At 30.2% G+C, this 19765-nt stretch overlaps 3 protein-coding genes across 3 annotated transcripts; all 3 read right to left on the minus strand.

Moving 5' to 3' along the window:
* Positions 1 to 493: 493 nt before the first annotated feature.
* On the minus strand, positions 494 to 1078 carry INS49_004672 (uncharacterized protein; the record flags this gene model as incomplete). Its single annotated transcript, XM_043165460.1, has 1 exon — positions 494 to 1078. One exon carries the CDS (start codon positions 1076 to 1078, stop codon positions 494 to 496), a length of 585 nt encoding a protein of 194 aa, XP_043018175.1.
* A 965-nt stretch (positions 1079 to 2043) lies between these two features.
* INS49_004673 (uncharacterized protein) lies at positions 2044 to 2751 on the minus strand (the record flags this gene model as incomplete). Its single annotated transcript, XM_043165461.1, has 3 exons — positions 2044 to 2170; positions 2230 to 2393; positions 2455 to 2751. The coding sequence occupies 3 exons, from the start codon at positions 2749 to 2751 to the stop codon at positions 2044 to 2046; spliced, it is 588 nt and encodes a 195-aa protein (XP_043018176.1).
* Positions 2752 to 3051: 300 nt separating this feature from the next.
* INS49_004674 (uncharacterized protein) lies at positions 3052 to 5941 on the minus strand (the record flags this gene model as incomplete). The annotated part of the gene is made up of 2 exons (XM_043165462.1): positions 3052 to 4685; positions 4858 to 5941. 2 exons carry the CDS (start codon positions 5939 to 5941, stop codon positions 3052 to 3054), a joined length of 2718 nt encoding a protein of 905 aa, XP_043018177.1.
* Between the last annotated feature and the right edge of the window lie 13824 nt (positions 5942 to 19765).

The raw sequence follows: 19765 nt of genomic DNA on the forward strand, positions 1-19765 counted from the left end.
TGCCAGAGTATAGCGTTGCATACGCCCATCCCAGAAATTGTACCAATGGTTCTACAGAGCCTGTTTGAAACGTCGATCAGTACACCGAGTTGCCATTGCATAAGGGCAGAACGCAACGTCTGTGGATGGCAGACAAAGCTGACCCGAGGTACGAGAGACCAGTCGTGAGTGTCTCATATCACCACCCCCCAGGCTTCCCTGATGCCTGACGTGGTTTTGGCAAGACAGACTAATGAGTCTTGATCCATCATGCATGTATCGTCACGGTCATTTCCCAACCGAGCGTGAGGATTTGTCTCGTATAGACGACAGATATGCCGAGCTTCTTTCACAAACCGTGTCTCTCTGGGCAAGAATTCTAGCCAAGTGGGCGAACAAGAGCCATCATATCTAGTCCCAGACTGATATGGAAGGCCACTGATCAGATAGCTCGCCTATGAAGCTACTGCTATGAAGCCGGGCGGTATAGAACACAAAAGTCCAAAGTTTTGACTTACCAGATGGCGTAGCTCGCGCCTCCAGAGTGACCTCTGACCAGCAACATCGCGAGGGACCCTGCACTGGCGACCATCTGGGCCACCCCAGCAGACCAGTACGCCAGCTCGGTCGTGTCGTACTCGTCCCGGCCAAAATACCACTTGCCCGTCTTGTCGCCGTGGCCGATCCCAGGACGGCTCAACCACCAGCTCACAAACGCGAGGTGGCCCGCGCACCCAACGGCCGTCATGGCGGCCAGGATGGGCGCCACGTGCCGCCCGACCCAGCCGCTGGTGCCCTCCCACTCGTGCGGCGCGAACTTGACCGTCGTGTAGACCAGCCCGACGTCGAGGACCAGCCAGAAGGTGAAGCCGGCCGTCTCGATGGGCGCCTCGCACACGTAGAGGGCGTAGACGACCTCCCACGAGACGTTGAGGGCGAGCCCCAGGAGCGGCATGCCGTAGGACCTGGTGCGGAGGCTGCGGAGCGTCATGAGGACGTACGTCGCGTCCCAGAGCAGCACCCCGACGCCGAGCGCGATCGTCGACAGCGGCACGACCCAGTCCGGGACGTGGGGTGGCGCCACGTCGCTGGAGCCCATGATCTGCGGTTGGGTTGGGGGGATGCGAATTCGCGTGAGGGGGGTCCAAGAGGACTAGTTTCGTTGCCTTGCGTGGGCCTGTGGCTGGCTGGGAGTGACGGTGCTTGGTGGAAATGAGGTCTGATTAAGGTTTGCTGGACGTGTCCGTGCCGCGCCATGGAGTGGGTGGTGGTCAGATGGATTTGTGGGGGCAGGTCTCGGAAGGATCAATAGCCAACACACGGTTGCCAATCACAATAAGCAGCCTCGCGAGAAGTCATATTAACCAGGGCATGTTGGTCAAGGCATTGATCCTATTAAGCAGTTGGAGGAACGTCAAACACACTAAATGCAGGCACTTACGTATTGTTTTCCTCTTAATCCGATCAGGCTGACCGGAAATATGGTAGAAAACGGGCCCGTGTTTCATCACTAGAATTATTGGCAACGATGTGAGTTTCCTTGCTAAGAAAATGCAGTCGCCCATAGAGTATGATCAGGAGAGTGCGACCTCTCCCAAAATTTTGTGAGGCAGGCGGACGAATCAGAATATCAGCATTGTGATCTCGCTTCATGCCCACACAGGTCAGTTCTCAACAGTGGATATCACAGCGTAGGATTGATTCCTTTGCTACGTATGTGGATCAGATTCTTTTTGCTAAGTGGGAACAACATGTGGGCATTTGCTATTCCTAGTTAAGAGTTGCTCGAAGACAGCTTGCAGACAGTGGATTGTAATCACCCCTCGTATGTCTTGGGTTTCTAGCCTGAAGAGTTTTTACATCTTTCTAAGCTTAAGCAATACATCATTGAATGTATGCCGTTATGAAGGCACATTGGTTTATTATTCGACTATCAATGTCGTCACAGGTGAGACAAGACTAGCAGCATCGACATTGATTTGAGGAAAGAAAATTGAAATAAAGTTGACTAGTCTGTGAAGAGTTCAGCATTGAGACAAAACACATTCCGGTCAGGCCACAAGTCTAAAGGACAACATTGAAAACATCAGCCAGCTTCTGTGACATTCCCTCCGCACGCTCCACCGTCGTGTCTTCCGCCCCAAGGATGACCGAGATAAACCTCGCCCACTCTCCTGACCGATTCTCCCACCTGTCGATTCATTGTAAGATACTGTTCAAGGTATTGACTGAACTAGGGTTTAAACTTACGCATGCATCGTGCCACGCTGAACGACCACATCACCAGGACGACAGACCGACTCCTGCAGCTTGCCCTCCGAGTCGGCATTGGCTGGATCGTAGGCCTCCGCTGGCGTTATGAGCACCACGGAGCCCGTCAGAAATATGTTGTAATCAGTTGTGCTGGTCCGGTGCTGGGTCGCGCTGTCAGTATTCGGCAAGCCGCGCCACAGAAGGGGCCCTTCGTCAACCTACCATGGGGGTTCCACCACCGGGCGGGACCTCGTTGAACCTGATGTTTGCTCCACGGGGCAAGCGAATACTGCCACCGGGGATTGGTTTTACGCTGATATCGGAGCCAGCGTTGGATGTTGGTACGCGGTCGTGGGTGAAGACGGGCCGTCCGGACCATCGCCCGTCTAATTCTGAGACAAGAGGCAGGTCCTCGGTGACGACTTCAACCGCCGGTTCTGAGTCTTCAACTTTGCTGAGACCCTCCGGAACCGCGAGGTTGGAGGTCACAATACGGCGTGGTGCAGGTAGGGAGCTCATGGCTTCTCTCTGTGATCAACTCGATTTCCCTTCTTACCTAGGTATTGCAGGAGAAGGTTTGTTTCCCGGGAGCTCTCGCCCTGGGGTTTCCATTGTGTTTAATTAAATTGATTGTATTGACAGTTGTTCTCAGCTAGTACAATCATTGTAATACCCGGGTACCATCGATCACACCTGTAGTGCAGCTCGTACAGACCGACCAACCAAAGCAAGGCTTGGTCTCTTGCCCGCATGTCGAATTGACACCAATTGCTGACCAAGTGCGCAAGCTTGGTTTTGAGACTCTCGAGCCACGATTGATTATTGCCGACCTAGTGGTGCCCTGTCCTCAATCAGTTCGGCAAATTCATCATCCGGTAGTCCAAACAAAGCCTCCGCCCCCTCAGGCTTCTCGAGGATCCCTCTGACGTCCTGTGCCAGGTTCCACAGCAGCTTCGCGTTTCTTGCCGGTTTAGCTGTCAAATGATCACCAATGATTAGAGGCAAGTTGGCCGCCGTCTCAAAGCTTGCGATGGAGCTGGTAGTGAACCCGCATTTGTCTCTCATAGACCTGCGCTGGTTCCTAGCGACGAAATACAAGACAACCCAACTCATGTCGAAAAGCGTCATGAAGTCAAGCGCCAGCAAGTCTTCCACCTGTTCTTCGACAATATTCTCCAGGATATGGATCTGCTGGATAGGAGAGAGCTGCGCCAGCATCGCCTTGCGCTTATGCTGCATCTGCTTCAGCTTAATCCTCTCCCGGGCCAGCTCACGTCGCTCCTTGGGGAGAACTCCCTGAGAATGGGGCTGGCCGCCGAACTTGTTAGCACTGATGTCTTGCAGTACCGTAGACAGGTCTTCTTCAGACTCTATGTTCTCCACCTCGTGCTCGAGGCGTTCGCGGATGAGGCCTTGCATGTATTCCATGAAAAACATGTTCTCCCTGTCAGAGCTCGTATACCGCTTCGAAAGCAGCTGGCGGACGCGGACGGCCTGCTTGAAGTCTGGAGTTCGGTCGCTTCCATCGTCCAAGGGACAATTGTCCGGCTTGGGCACCAAGACGTTGGCAGGCATGATGGCCTTGAAATTCTTGATGATTTTGACGGGGTCGTCTCCGCCGTCCAAGATGCCCCGCTTGAAGGGGCTGTCGTCGACGTAGGTATCGAGGAACATTTCCATGTGGTCCCAAACAGGGAATTCCTGCTGCTCGGAAAATTGCTTTGACGCCGCACGCGCAGCAGCATACAGGTAGGCAGCAGCCTCGACGATGAATGACAGGTGCACAAATTCGTGGCCCAGCTCGTTCGTGACAAGTCTGACCCTGAGGTCAAGCAGACCAGCCCAGACCGGCTCGTGCTTGAGCAGAAAGAAATCATCAAGATCCTCCCTGTCCAGACCAGCGATGATATAGCGTGGCAGCTTGTCCTCCAGGACGACGTCTGACAGAATAAACCGGTCGAACTCCTTCCTCCGTTGCCGAAGTTCCCAGCGGAGGCTGGATCTTGGACCAACTGCCCTCGTGTAGACCAGGTCAAAGCCCTGGTCAAACTGCTGCGTGGTCTTCTGCAGCTGTTCAAACGGGTGGGAGACGCGGTCCTCCAGGATGTATCGGATATCGCAGTAAAGCTGCACCGAGAAGATGAACGCAGAGGTGAAATTATTGTTCCGGAGGGCATCCTGGAAGCCCAGCAGGAGCTCCGACTCAGCCGGCAGCAAGGCTGGTGCCAGGCCCTTTGTCTTGAGCGCTTTGACGCATACAACATCAAACAAGAGTTCGTTGATACAGGTCTCGTTGAAGCGGGCCAAGTCATCGGTGTTGGTCACACCGTAAGTCGGCGGGGTCTTGTCAGCCTTCCTCATCATTGGCGTTTTGCCAGGTAGGATGTGGCTTAGGATGCCTCGGATGGCGACAAACGCCGGACTGGCCAGCCAGTCCCATTCGTCGGTCCACACTGCGTAATTCAGAAATTAGCTATCACAGCATCAAGGAAGTATGAACCAAAGCATGGTTGGAGGAATACACTATTCGCTCACAGCTTGCCTCGAAAGCCGCAGTCTAGCGGATGGCTCGGAAGCTAATGTTGAAATTGGCTGCGAAGATGACGGATACGGATGGATGCTTACTGCGTGCGTCGGAGTCCTCTTTGGACAAGTTCCTGTAAGAATCATAATCGACGTGTTCTAGCCCAGACTCGGTGAATAGCCCCATCATCATGAACTCATACGATCCGAAAGTGCGGCCCCGCGTTCCCATTCGCTGCATGTCCAGGAGGAGGTGGTGTTCCATCTGGTGGAAGAGCTCGAAGGCAGCGTTGGTAATAACCGCGAGGGTGTTGAGAGAGATGGACCGGTCGTAGAAGTAGTCGCACCACCGCTCGCAGATGTAGGAACGGATGATGTTGAAGTCTTCGAAGAAACAGTACATCATCATGTAGTAGTCGAACTCCTTATCTCCATCGTCGTAGTCCAGATCGAACTCTGAACCATCGAGCCAGAATGCGTCCCGTGGCTCTTGAGGCTGTGATTGCGGCTTTTGTTGCTTCTTGGGCTTACCGCCCTTCTGTAGCTTCTTGCCTCCCTTCTTTGACTTCTTCGTGGTCTTCCGGGTTGGGACAGAACTTTCAGGCTGATTCTCGATGTCGGAGGCCACATCGTCGTCAGCCGGCGATGTTTGCAGCTCGAGATTCTCAAACATGTTGTTGAGATCAGCCAGATCCATTTTGATACGATCGCTTGACCTCGCATCCGCTGATTTGGTTCCCTTGGCCATCAGGGCTTCGAACTTGCCCAAGACTCTCTCCAGAACCTTGATGACATGCTCATGCGTGGCATTCTTCTCCCGCGCACTCTCATTGTCGTCTTCAGTGCTGCGACGGAAAAACCTGGCGCTCTTCTTCCTCAGCCCGATGACATCCCGTAAGATGTTGACAGGTGCACTGGGGATGTCCTCGGGCTTGGCGAGTTCGACGATGTTAGACGCCATCGTCTCCAGCTCACGCCAGTGCACAACGACATCGCTGTCGATGGCTGCCTTAGATGCCGCCTTCAGTGCTTTCTTGTGTGGGCTTGAAGATGAAGCCACGCCGCCTGTTGTGCTTGTTGCGGAAGTAAATTTATCTGCCGTTTGCCTGAGCCACTTTGTGAACTGTGCCTGTCCAAGCTTGTAGCGCTGCCACGTGCCGCCGCGGAATTTGGTACTTGATTCCATCCTCGATGCTTAATGTGGTCAGCTGAATGTGGGAAACGAATTTCTTCTGTGGTTTAATTGATGGGTAGATGAGAATTTTCGACGTTGGGTGATGCGAACCTTAAGGTAAATTTGAACAGAGCATCTGCGACGCGTGATGTGTGGTCTAGTAAACCCGGCTGGATGTAGCATGCAACGCTGAGAGTTTTGAACGCGCAGACGGCATCTACTCGGCGCGTTGAGATACTGGACGCGTGCCTGCGAGTTGATCTGTGACAGGGGTCGGTGTTGCATTTTCTGAGGAAACAGTCCTCGAGAAATATGTTATTTGAAAATGTGTAGAGTCTCCCTTGTTGAGAGCTGTATCTGGTCTAAGATACCGAAATTCTCTTCCTCGAATCATGGGAATATTTCTGGATTACAAAAGTGCTGACTAGCAATTGGTTGAGGTGTGCGGGCAACATTTGAACAGACTCGGATACCTCGGCAGCTGCGTCCAGAGACTTCACGGCCTCCATCGGCGCGTGCATCAAAGTAGGGCACCACAACACCCAAATGTCATAATCTACATGCACGACTTGCTTAGGAGGAACGAGGCATTCTATTGGGTGCTTCTGCATCCAGTGAGTAGTTAGTCTCACCGTTTGGTCAGCATTTTAGTGCCCAGGTGCCTAGCTCGAAGATCCGACGCCGGATGGATCTAAAAACCCATGCCTTGCGAGGGCTTCCTAGCAACGAGATCCACGCACCTCGGTTGCTTCCGTAGCCAAAACGGCTGTGGAAGCCATGAGGCCATGAGGGAATGATGTGGTGTAGCTTGATATGAGCTGCATTTCATGACTCGCTTGGGCTTAAAGGGCTTGAATGCAGTCCATGATGTCGTCACACTTTCGAAGACTGACTCGGATATTCATGCCAGCAGTCTAAGCGTAACATCCCCGGCCCCGATTCCGGCCGCCCCCGCTTCCCGGCCGCCCTCGGCACCCATAAACATCCTTATCATCGCCCTTAATTACCCGCCATAGTAATGTACAATCCCTCTTTTATTAACATTTTTAATTCTTTAAAGGCATTATTTTTTTTATTTTTTTTATTTTTATTTAAGTATAATACATAGCCTTAATATTAATAAAAGTTAAATTTAAATAAATTTAAACCTTTTTTTAATAAGCTTTAATTTAAGCTCTTAATTATTAATTTTTAATAAGGTTATTATTATTAATTTAACCTTTTTATTATATATATATTTTAAAAAACTTTTTAAAAAATGCTTATGATATAACTTATATAAGGCTTATATATTTTTTATTAAAGTTAAATTATAATTTATATTTATATTTATATTTATATTTATATTTATATTTATATTTATATTTATATTTATATTTATATTTATATTTATATTTATATTTATATTTATATTTATATTTATATTTATATTTATATTTATATTTATATTTATATTTATATTTATATTTATTTATATTTATATTTATATTTATATTTATTTATTTATATATATATATTTATATTTATATTTATATTTATATTTATATTTATATTTAACGTGGTGCACCACCTAGGGGGATAAATCACTTAACGGAATACTTTTTATTAATTTACTAACTTTTATTAATCTTAGCACCTACTTAATGCAATTAATTTAATAAAAGTTAGCATTAATTAATGCTAATTACTTTAAATTACTTATTTTTAATTAATTTAATTAATTTAAAGTAGTTAGCATAAGTATAATATAAGTTTAAATTAAGTTACTTTTAATAAAAAACATGCATTTTATATTAAATAATGCTAATTATATTATTAAAAACGCAATTTATTATAAACTATTAAAATAAATATATTTGCATTAATTAATATTAATTAAGCTGGATTTATTATAATATAATTAAAATTTAATTCATTAAACCCTTTTTTCTTTTTTTTATATATTTTTACATTATGCTTAGTTTTGCCGTAATTCTTATAGCATCATTTGCTTAATTCGCTGCGGATCGCCTTCTTTATCTTACCACTTATTTTACTAGCTAACCGCTTCCCTTTTTATTTTTCCTTAATTATCGCTTAGGAATCTTTAATAATAAATGCCCCTTTAAGCTATATTTAACTCTTTTTAGCCCTTTTATGCTTAATAAATATTATATTAGCATTCTTAAGTATATAAACTTAATCCTTTAAAATTATAATTTTATATATTATTACTTATAAACCCTTTAATAGCTAATTAATAATTAAAATAATTAATATAAGGAAGCTTTCTTAATATATTAAGATCCTGCCTTTAATAAAACTTAATTATTAAATAATTTGCTAAATATTAAACGATATTTATAACTTTTATTTTTAGGGAAAAATAAAAAGAGATTGGTTTAGCGTTTATAAGTAAATATTAAGCTTAAAAATAATAAAATTTAAGTTTTAAGGGGTAATTCCAGCTTCCTTAAATATAAACTTAATGTTTATCTTTATAAAAGTTTTATTATAAGTTATCTTAAAGATAAAAAACAACTTTAATTTAATAATATAATTAATGAATGCATAAATAAAGAGATTAATTTAATTGCTATATATATACTTTAAGAGCGAATATAATGCAATATTTAATAATTAAAGTAAGTAAGATAAATGCAATGATATATTAATAATAATAATATTATTTATCTTATAATAATTCTTAAAATCTATTAATATATAGTTTTTATATTTATTTAAAATAAGTATTTAATATCTACCCTTTATTTATTATCTTATATGCTTTTTAAAGTGCTAAGCTTATTTTCAATTAATTTAATTATTTATTTATTTATTTAAAGTAAGCTTAATAATTTAATTCTTTAAGAAATTTAATTTTATAGCTTAGCTTATAAGGTAATAAGCTCCTTAAATAATTAAAAATAGCGAGATATATTAGCTCTTTATATTAATGCATTTAATAATTATTATTTATTTTTAATTTTTAACTTATATTAATTTAACCTTTTTATATTTATTAATATATATAATAATTATTAATATAATTAATATGCTTATTATAAAGTTAGTTTTGTTAAAGTTATATAAGTTATTATTTATAATCCTATACTTAGCTATTATATTGTAAAAAAGCTTAAATTAATTCTTAATGATTTTTAAATCTTTGCAAAGCGCCCTTTAATAATTATAAGAATAATTAAATTAAATCTTTAAGTTAAGTTATATATTTATAAAGCATTAAGTTTAATGCTTATTAATAAGCTTATTATTATGTAATAATAATATAAGGTTAACTATATCTTTTTATATTAAAAAGATATATTAAAAAACTATTGGCTGGGTTACGTATTGTAATATAACGTTTAGTAGTGTAGTAGTTGATCGTTATTAACTATAAAAGGAAGGAAGGCAAAAAAGCTTAATTATGTTAGCTATTTTATATGCAGCGTCAAGGCTGCTGCCTGCTAGGCATCCTAACGGGCCAAAGCTGCTTAATCCTAAACAGTCCTTAAACAATACTCATTATTCCCACACTAGCAATCTCTATTTTATAAGTGCGTATTACTTCCAAAAAGTATAAAAGAAAGAAAGGTATTAAGTTAAATTAAACTTAAGGTTAAAAGACAATTAATTAATTACGTATATAAGTTAAATTGCAAGTACGCTATCATTTCGCTACGCCATATTATTATAAAAGGCAAGCATATAAAAAGGCCTGGGTTATTATTAAAGGGTTAAAGATTAATTAATTCATTAAAGTATGCAATTAATAAAAAGAGGTTAATTAAGTATATATATACATTAAAATGTTTTAATCATATAAAGTTAAAAAGCTTAAAAGGTTGCGATTACTATATAAACATTTTATTTATAATATATTTTATAAACTTATGCTTTTATTACTTATAGCGCCTAAGTTAAATAAGGATTAAATTAAACCCTTAAACTATTAACATAATTATTTAATCTTTAAATAATTAAAATTTCCCGTTTTAACTTAGCTTAAGCTTCATTATGCTTAATGCCGCTTATTAAATAAAGAAATTAAGAAGTATAATTAAAGGATAGGTTGTTAAAATAAAGGTTAAGTAAATAAAGTTAATAAGTTATAAAAATTAGTAAATAAAGTATTTAAATAAAGGGAAAAGTAAGGTGTAAAATAAAGATTATTAATTAAGTTAATAAATAGCAATACTCTTAATTTTAATATATAAGTATTAAATTATGAAATTTAACTAAGAACGCTTATTAAATATAAGCTAATAACTTAAGTGCTTATAGGATAATAATAACCCTTATTACTTAAACCCTTAATGCATAAGCATTACTATAAAAATCTTAAATATAAAGTTTACCCTTAAAAGGAATATAATTTAAAGTTAGCTAACTATATTACATTATAAAGTAATTTGCAAATAATTAATAAATATAAATTAAACTTTTATACTTTTACTATGCATTGCCTTTAATTAAAAAAGTTATTTTATTATTCCTTATTAAAAATCTTTAATAATCTTTTTATTTTTGCAATTACGTAATATATATACTTAAGTTAATTATATTAATATTATATATAATAATCTTATAATATATAGTATAATAATAATATTTAAAGTTATATTAATATAATTTATTAATAAGTTATTAAATTATGCTTTAGCGATTTAAATTTAAGCCTTAATATATTATAATTTTCCCAACTTTTTACTATATTTAAATAATTACCTTATCTTTTTAATTATAATTTATATAGCCTTATACCTTAATTATAATATTATTTATATTTATAAAGTGCTAAAGAGTGCTATTAAGGGTACTTTTTATAAAGGCATTAGCTAAATTATAATCTTTAGCAATTTAATAAATTTTAAAAACCTTATGCTTTTTATATAATTACTAAAAAGCTATAATATTAATCATAAGGTACTTTTTTTTTATTATATTAAGCTTAATTAAGCACTTATATAAAAAGTATAAATTAATGCATATTATAAGAGGAATTATTACAATATTTAAATATATAGTAATTTAGCGTAAAGTAGCCGTTAACATTATAGCTATATTAAAGCTATTAATTATGCCATAAATTTCTAAAGCCAAAACGCTTTAAGTTACTTTTTAATACTTTATTAAAAATTAATAAATAATATTGCCTTTAATATCCTACTTAAAAGCTTATAAGGTTTATATTTTATTTATAAGTATAATAATGAAATTAATTTATAAGCTAAGGTCCTTATTATTAATAAATAAGCTATTAATAAAAACTATTAATTTAACTTAAGATAAATTTAAGGGCATATATTTAAGTTTACGTTTTAAGTTATTAGCTTGCTATTATAGCTAGCAATTTAGCTTATTATAATTCTTATAAAAAGGCTCTTAAATTTAAGCTATTATTAATAAATTAAATACTACTTTAAGTTAATAAATAAAAATAAGGTATACTCCTTATATACATTACTTTATATATTATTAAGTATAATTATTAACCTTATTATTAATAAGCATAATCTTTTTACCTTAGCCCTTTTAATAAAGATATAAAGTATCTTTATTAAAAATATTTATAATTATATTATTAAAAATAAGTAACTTATTAAAAGTAAGTATTTCTTTTAACTTATATTAAATATTTACTTCCTTAATCTTTTATTCTTTTAACTTTAAGAATGTTAAAGTATTAAGGGATAAAGTATTATTAATTTATATAATAGTAATAATAAAAATATCATTTCCTTAATTTATAATTAAAAGGCATGAGTTATATGCTAAAATAACTATACTTAAATCATTATAATAAAATTTATAATAAGTTGCTTATTAATATATATTAAATTTAGTAATATTATAAAGTAGTTTAATAACTTATATAATAATTTTAAGAGGGTATTTATCTTAAATTTTAAGGGGTAAGTAATATAAAATAAGTTACTTAAGCTTAAACTTTAATTAAGGGTATGCTTAAATAATATCTTAAAGCTTTAATTAAAAGCTTTATATTAAAAAGAATAGAGTTAAAGTAATTAAAAGCCTTTAGCTAGCTTTTTAAATAATTAAAGATTATATAAGGATATTATGCTTATTTTTATTATTATATTTAGCAATAATAAGCTATGATTTCTTATATAGCTTTTTAATTTTACCTTTAATTTTATAAATAATATATAACTTAAAAAGCTAAATATCTTTATGCATTTTAAGATTAAAGCATTTAAAGTAAAAAATGCTATTACTAATTAACTTTATAATCTCTTTATAATTAAACTTTTTAAATAAATTATTTAAGGTATTAATTATATCATTATATTAAAGCTTTAAAGAAAGATTATAATTCTTAACTTTTTATTAAGTAAAATATATTTTTTTTAGCTTATTCTTTAATCCTTTAAGCTATTTATATTATTAAGGTTATAATGATTTTAATATCGCTAGAACTAAATTTGGCTTAAATTAAATAAGTTTATTAAGAGCATTATTTAAGTTAAAAACCAGCTAAATATTATCTTTATCATTTTTATCCTAATAATATAACTAAATTAATATTAATTAAAAAATTATTAGGCCGTTTAAAAAGTTTAATATAAGGTTATATTTATTAATGCTAAGCAATTTATATAATCCTTATTAATTATGCTTTTCTTATTATATTTATATATTACTTTATAATAAAAGATTTAATATTTTTATAATATTTAAGCCATTATAAGTATTTAAAGCTATATTAACTTATTATTTAATATAAACCTTATATAACTTTCTTATAGCTTTTTAAATAGCTATTGCTTTTTTAAGAGTTAAAAAAGTTAATGCAAAGTCTTTTATAAGTTTTAAATATATATTAAAGATAAGGAATATTAAAATAATGCTATTAAAGTTAATTATATTATTTATTATCTTAATAGCTATTTATAAGATAGCTTCCTTAATATAAGTTCTTAAAAGGTTAATATAAAGGATATTAAAAGCTTATTAAAGCAAAATATAATACCTTTAACTTTATTAATAAATTAATATATTTTTATTAATATTTATTTATAAGTAATGCTTATAATTTATGCAATGCTTTAAAATTTTATTAAGGCAAAGTTAATTTTAGTATTATAAATAATATAGTTTAAAAGTCTTAAATAAATATTTATTTAGCATTGCTAAATAACCTTTTATATATCCTTTATAAAAAGAAAGATAAGAAATTACCTAGCTTAAAAAAAGGTTATTAAATTAATAACTTATAAAATAAATAAACTAAGCAAATATATAATATTTATAATAATCTTATAATTAAAGTTAATATTATTCTAAAGGTTAAACTTAAAATATTATAATGCCATAAAATAAAGTTAATAATAATAATAAAACTTAAAAATTATTTTTAAAATAAAAGGATTAATATTATTATAATTAATATTAATAAGAAGGCGTAAAAAATAATTAATTAAAGGATATTTAAACTTATAATAAAGTTGCTAAAGCTTTATTTTTATTAAGAACATTATTAATATATTATTACTTTCTATATTAAGGAAAATTTATAAGTATTTCTACTTTTAGATAATTAAAAAAGTTTTCTCTAAATACTTATCTTTTTATTAAACTATTTTATTAATAATATTTTAAAGAAAGAAAGAGTTTTTATTTATATCCTAAATATAAAAAAGGAAGGAAATAAGCTTATTTATAATATAAAATATTAATAATCTTATTAAAGTATTAACTTATATTATATTAAGTAATTTAATAAATAAGCTTAGGTTAAATTATACTTATGCTTTGCTAATTTATATAATATTTAAATATATAGAAAATACTTAATATTATAAAGCTTAAAATTGTTTATATTTAATTATTAAAAACGTTATTATATTTATATTTAATATAATGCCTTAATATTATTAATAAAAGTATTAATCTTAAATAATAAATATTTTTACTAATAAATAATCTTTAAAGTTAATATAAATATTAAAGCTACTTATATTATTAAAAAAGTTATAAAGAAAGGCTTAATTTATTAAAAAGATATAATAAGTATACCCCTTTTTATTATTATTAATAGCTAAAGTTATCATAATGCTAATAGCTTTAAAGTTAAAATCTTTAAAGCTAATAAGAAATATATTAAACTTATTATTATTAACTTATTATTTTATATATATAAATATATATAGCTTTAATATGCTATTAATCTTTAAGTAAATAATTTATTAATTAATATCCCTTTTTATAGCATATAAAATACTTCTTCTTTTTACATTATATATTATTATTATTGCCTTTATTAAGCCAATATTTGCTATTATAGCTACTTTTATAAGGTTCTTTATTATAGCCATTGCCTTTAAATTAATAAGGCTAGCTTAAGCAAAAGTTTAATTAAAAGTTATTATCTTTAAAATAAAGTTAAGAATACCTTAAGCATTAATTATTATTATTATACCGCTTATTAAAATAATATTACTTTTTAATATTTATAATAACTAAATTATTATTATCTTAATTATTATAATTATTAGCATAGCTTTATTTATAAGCTTATTAATTATCTTTTATAATTATATATTATAATATAAGGTTTTAAGCTTTTAATGCCTTAATATATTATTATAAGATAAAGTAAAGTTGCTTAATATTTATTAGCGCTATTAAAATAGCATAGTAAAATTTAAAAATGCCTTATATTACTTATAAAATTATATCTTATAAAAGGTTATCCCTATAAATAATATACTTAAGTACTTTATAATAAAGCTGCATTTTATTAATAAGCATTTAAAGAATATTTATATAGCTCTTATTTAAGTTTCTTTATTAAAAAGTAAAGAAAGTTAAAGTATTTTAATTTATAAAATAGTTATAATAATTATTATTTATATTAAATTAATTCTTAAATTTCTTATATGCTTAAATAAATAAGTCCTTTTAATTAATAACTTAAGTATAATATATTTTTATTAATCCCTTAAGTATATATAAAAAAATTGCCTTAAATTATTAAGGCTAAATTTATAAATTGCTATAAGCTTTATAAAAAAGAAAGATCTTATTATAGTTTAGGCTTTGCTTATTATGATTAATTAATGAGCTTTAACCCTATAAAAATAGGCTTTAGCGCGGATATAAACAGGAAGTAAACCTTTTTCTTTATACTTTAAATATAAACCTTATTTAAATACTTTATAATAAATAACCTAAGGCTAGCTTATAATATATATTTAAAGTCCTTTTGCATTATAAACCTATAATATAAGTATATAAAACTTAATATAATAAGATTTAGAAAAAATAATAATAGCTTATTAAGCTCTTTCTTATTTAAAGAAATTTTTATTTTAAGAATATTTAATAATTTAATTAATAAAGATAAGGGTTAAGTTTATAATAAATAAAAAGGTAATTAATATTAAAGGGGCTTAATTCTTTTATATATTTAGTTAATTAAGAACTTTTTATAATTAATTTTTGCTTTATATTAATTTTATAAAGATATTTAAGGAGTAATTAAAGAATTTTTTAAAGAAGGTTTGCCTTATGCTTAAGGATTCTTTTAAGCAAAGATATATTAGGCTTAGCTTAATTATATTATAGCAATGCTATAAAGAGGGGATGGTAGAATTTCTTGCTTAATTTAATTAATTAGCTTATATAATAAAGACTTAAAGTTAGCTAAATAAGTATAAAATATTATTAATAGTTAATAGCTTAACTTTTATAGCAAAAGCTTAGCTTAATTATAAAGAATAATTAAATATATTTAAGGCCTTTTGCTTTGCTTTATAGTAATATAAGGGCGTTTTTAGCGCTATAGCAAGGAAGGATAATATTTAACCTTAAAATGGCAAAGTAATAAATATTAATATTATAATAATTTTAATAAGTAAAGTTAAGTATTTTATATATAGTTAATTTAGTTATTATAAGCATAATTATCTTAATTGCTATAAAAGAATAAGAATATAACTTTTATTAATTAAGGTTAGTAAGGGGGAAAAGTTTATTTAAGGGGGCGTAAAGTTTTTTTTATAAGGTAGGGCTTAAAAGTAATATTAGCTTAATATTAACTTAAACTTAAAGCAAATTAGCTATATGTTAATTAATTTAACCCTATAAAAATGCTTAAAATTTAAGAAATTTTTATTAATAAAGTAAATTACTTATAATTAAGCGCTAATTAATTATAAATTATATAATAAATTCATGGTTTTAAGGTTTTAAATAAAGAAGCTTATATAAAAGGCTTATATTAAAGGATTATAAGAATGCTGTTAATTTAGCCGCTAGCTTGCGCTTAAATAATTATTTTTTATTAGCTTGCTTTAGCTAATATATTAAATTATAAAGGCTAGGATATATTAATTATAGATAATAAGCTAGGCCTTTAGTATAGTTAAGAGGCGCTAAGATATAATTAAATAGCTAAGCAAAGAGCAATATTTAATTTGCAATTAAATTATAATATCCTTTATTTTTTATTATATAGTTGCCCTTTAGGGCTTGCCATAAGAACTTAAAAAAAAAGGATATATTACGGTTTAGGCTTTGCTTATTATGATTAATTAATAGGCTTTGGCCCTATAAGAATAAGCTTTGGCGTGGATGCAAACGGGGAGTAAACCTTCTCCTTTATACTTTAAATATAAACCCCATTTAAATACTTTACGGCAGACAACCCAAGGCTAGCCCATAACAAATCTTATTATTAAAAATATTATATAATTCTTTAATAAACATCTTATCTTTATAATAATATTTGCTTAAGTTAACTACTATATTTAAGTTAAGTAAGAAGTTCTTTATCTTTATTAAAGGTAAAAGAATATAATAATTATATACTATATAAAAGTTATTAGCTAAAGGAAGGTTATTACCTCCTCTTAATAAATTAAAAGGTTTTAAAAAGCTACCATTACCTTTGCTACTATTATTAAATAAGCTAAGTAATTTAAGTAATTTAAGATTAAGAGAATTATTATTATTAAGTAGTTTTTTATCTTTTATTAAGGCATAATTAAAGTTAAGAATAATATAAATACCTAAATTATAATTTTAAATTTAATTAATTTTAAATATAATGCAATATTTTCGCTTTTAATTTGCTAATTATTTAAATTAATTTAATGCTTTAAGAATATATATTAATTCCTTTAAGATATTTATTTCCTAAGTATAAATGCCCTTAACTCAAAAAGTTTTCTTAATAATATATAATAAGTTTTTATTAACTTATATAAATATTAACTTAATTTAGCTATAAAAGTCCTTAATAAACGCTTTATATGCCTTATTACTTAATATATATACTATAGCTTAAATTTAGCCCTAAATATAAATATTTAAGTATTATTTATTGCTAAAAGATCTTAAGGAATTTATTTATATTAAGGGATTAAGTATCTTAATAATGCTTTTAAATATAAAAGTATAATTTATTATAATTAATATTAATAAACTATTTTAGTTAGCAGCATTGCTTATTATATTTATTATCTTATTATTTTAATAAAGTAATAATAAGAGTATATTTAATTTAGGAAAGAAAGTAGTAAGATGGGAAAATAGGTAATATTAAGGAAAAATAAAAAAGTTAAAGGTTACTTTTATAACTTGGCTATTAAAAGGTAAATTAATTCCTTTCTTTATATTTATTTATATAATAAGATATAAGTAAATATATTATTAATAAAAATAAATATTAATTTAATTCTTTTAATTATGGCTATTAAATTTAAAAGTTATTATTAAGATTATTTAAGGCGTAATTAATATATATACGTTAAGGGTAAGAAAGTTTACCGTGATTTCTTACCATAATAATTACCTTTTTATATATTAAATATTATTATTATTATAAACTGCGCTATGTAAATTTGCGATGTTAATAATGCCAATTAGCATAATTAAAAGGTTATCTTTTTAAGCCTTGCTAATTTATAATTACCCTTATAATTATTAATTAATATTAGCTAAGTTATATATTATAATATAACGTTTAGTAATATAGTAGTTAATTATTATTAACTATAAAAGGAAGGAAGGCAAAAGGCCTAACTGTGCTAGCTATTTTATATGCAGCGCTAGGGCTGCTGCCTGCCAAGCATCCTAACGAGCCAAAGCTACCTAGTCCCAAACAGTCCTCAAACGACACCCATTATTCCCACAAAAACCTTATATATTTTAATTAATAATATATTAAATAAGTATTTATTTCTTAATTAGCTTAAGTTTATAATTATTAATACATATTTTCTTATAACAGGGTTAATTATTTATTTTAATTAATAATATATTATAAGGGATAGAAAAGATTTATATAACTTTATATATACTTATAGGTTTTTTATAATTTATTTTAAATTTCTTAATTACTTAAAGGGCTAAAATAATTCTATCTTTTTTTAAGTAAATTAATATAATAAATATTAATTTTTAAAGTATTAAATAATTAAATAAATAAAGTAATATAAAATTAATGCAAAAAATAAGGACGCGATCTTTATTAAATATAAACTTGCTTATTAAAATCTTAAGTTTTTAAACTTACATTGCAACCTTATTATTACTTTAAATTAATAAAATTAATTAAAAATAAGGAGTTAAAAATAGTTAGCATTAATTAATGCTAACTTTTATTAAATTAATTATATTAAGTAAGTGCTAGGGTTAATAAAAGTTGGCAAACTAGCAAAAAGTATTCCGCTGGGTGATTTGTCCCGCTGGGTGGTGCATTACGTTATATTTATATTTTTATGTTATGGGTTAGCCTTGGGTTGTTTGCCGTAAAGTGCTTAAATGAGGTTTATATTTAAAGTGCAAAGAAAGAAATCCGCTCCCTATTTACACCTACATTAAAGCCTATTCTTATAAAGCTAAAGCTTGCTAATTAATTATAATGGGCAAAGCCCAACCCATAATATATCTTCCTTCTTTAAATCCCTATATAAGCCTTAAAGAGCAGCTATATAATAAAAACAAAGGATATTATAATTTAATTATAAATTAAATATTACTCTTTGCTTAACTATTTAATTATACCTTAGCGCCTTTTAAATATATTAAAAGCCTAGCTTATTTTTTATAATTAACGCATCTTTAACTCTTATAATTTAATATATTAATTAAAGTAAGCTAATAAGAAATAATTATTTAAATATAAGTTAATAGTTAAATTAATAATATTTTTATAATCCTTTAATGCAAGCCTTTTATATAAGCTTTTTTACTTAAAACCTTAAAATTATAAATTTATTATATAATTTATAATTAATTAATGCTTAATTATAAGTAATTTACTTTATTAATAAAAAATTTTTAAATTTTAAATATTTTTATAATGCTAAATTAGCTAATATATAGCTAGCTTACTTTAAGCTTAAGCTAGCATTAAGCTAATAATGCTTTTAAATTCCACTTTATTAAAAAACTTTTATATTCCTTTAAATAAACTCCTTCCCTTTACTAATCTTAATTAATAAAAGCTATATATTTATTTTTTTATAATAATTTAAATAATTATACTTATAATAATTAAGTTAATTATATGCAAAATACTTAATTTTGCTTATTAAAACTATTATAATATTAATATTTATTACTTTATTATTTTAAGGTTAAGTATTATCTTTCTTTATTATAATATTAAAAATACCCTTATATTATTATAAGGTAAAGTAAAAGGCCTTAAATATATTTAGCTATTTTTTATAATTAAGCTAAGCTTTTATTATAAAAATTAAGTTATTAATTATTAATAATATTTTATATTTATTTAGCTAACTTTAAGCCTTTATTATATAAATTAATTAATTAAATTAAGTAAGAAATCCTGCTATTCCCTTTTTATAATATTATTAT

Source organism: Diaporthe citri, assembly GCF_014595645.1.
Source record: "Diaporthe citri strain NFHF-8-4 chromosome Unknown scaffold_12, whole genome shotgun sequence".
Taxonomy (NCBI): domain Eukaryota; kingdom Fungi; phylum Ascomycota; class Sordariomycetes; order Diaporthales; family Diaporthaceae; genus Diaporthe; species Diaporthe citri.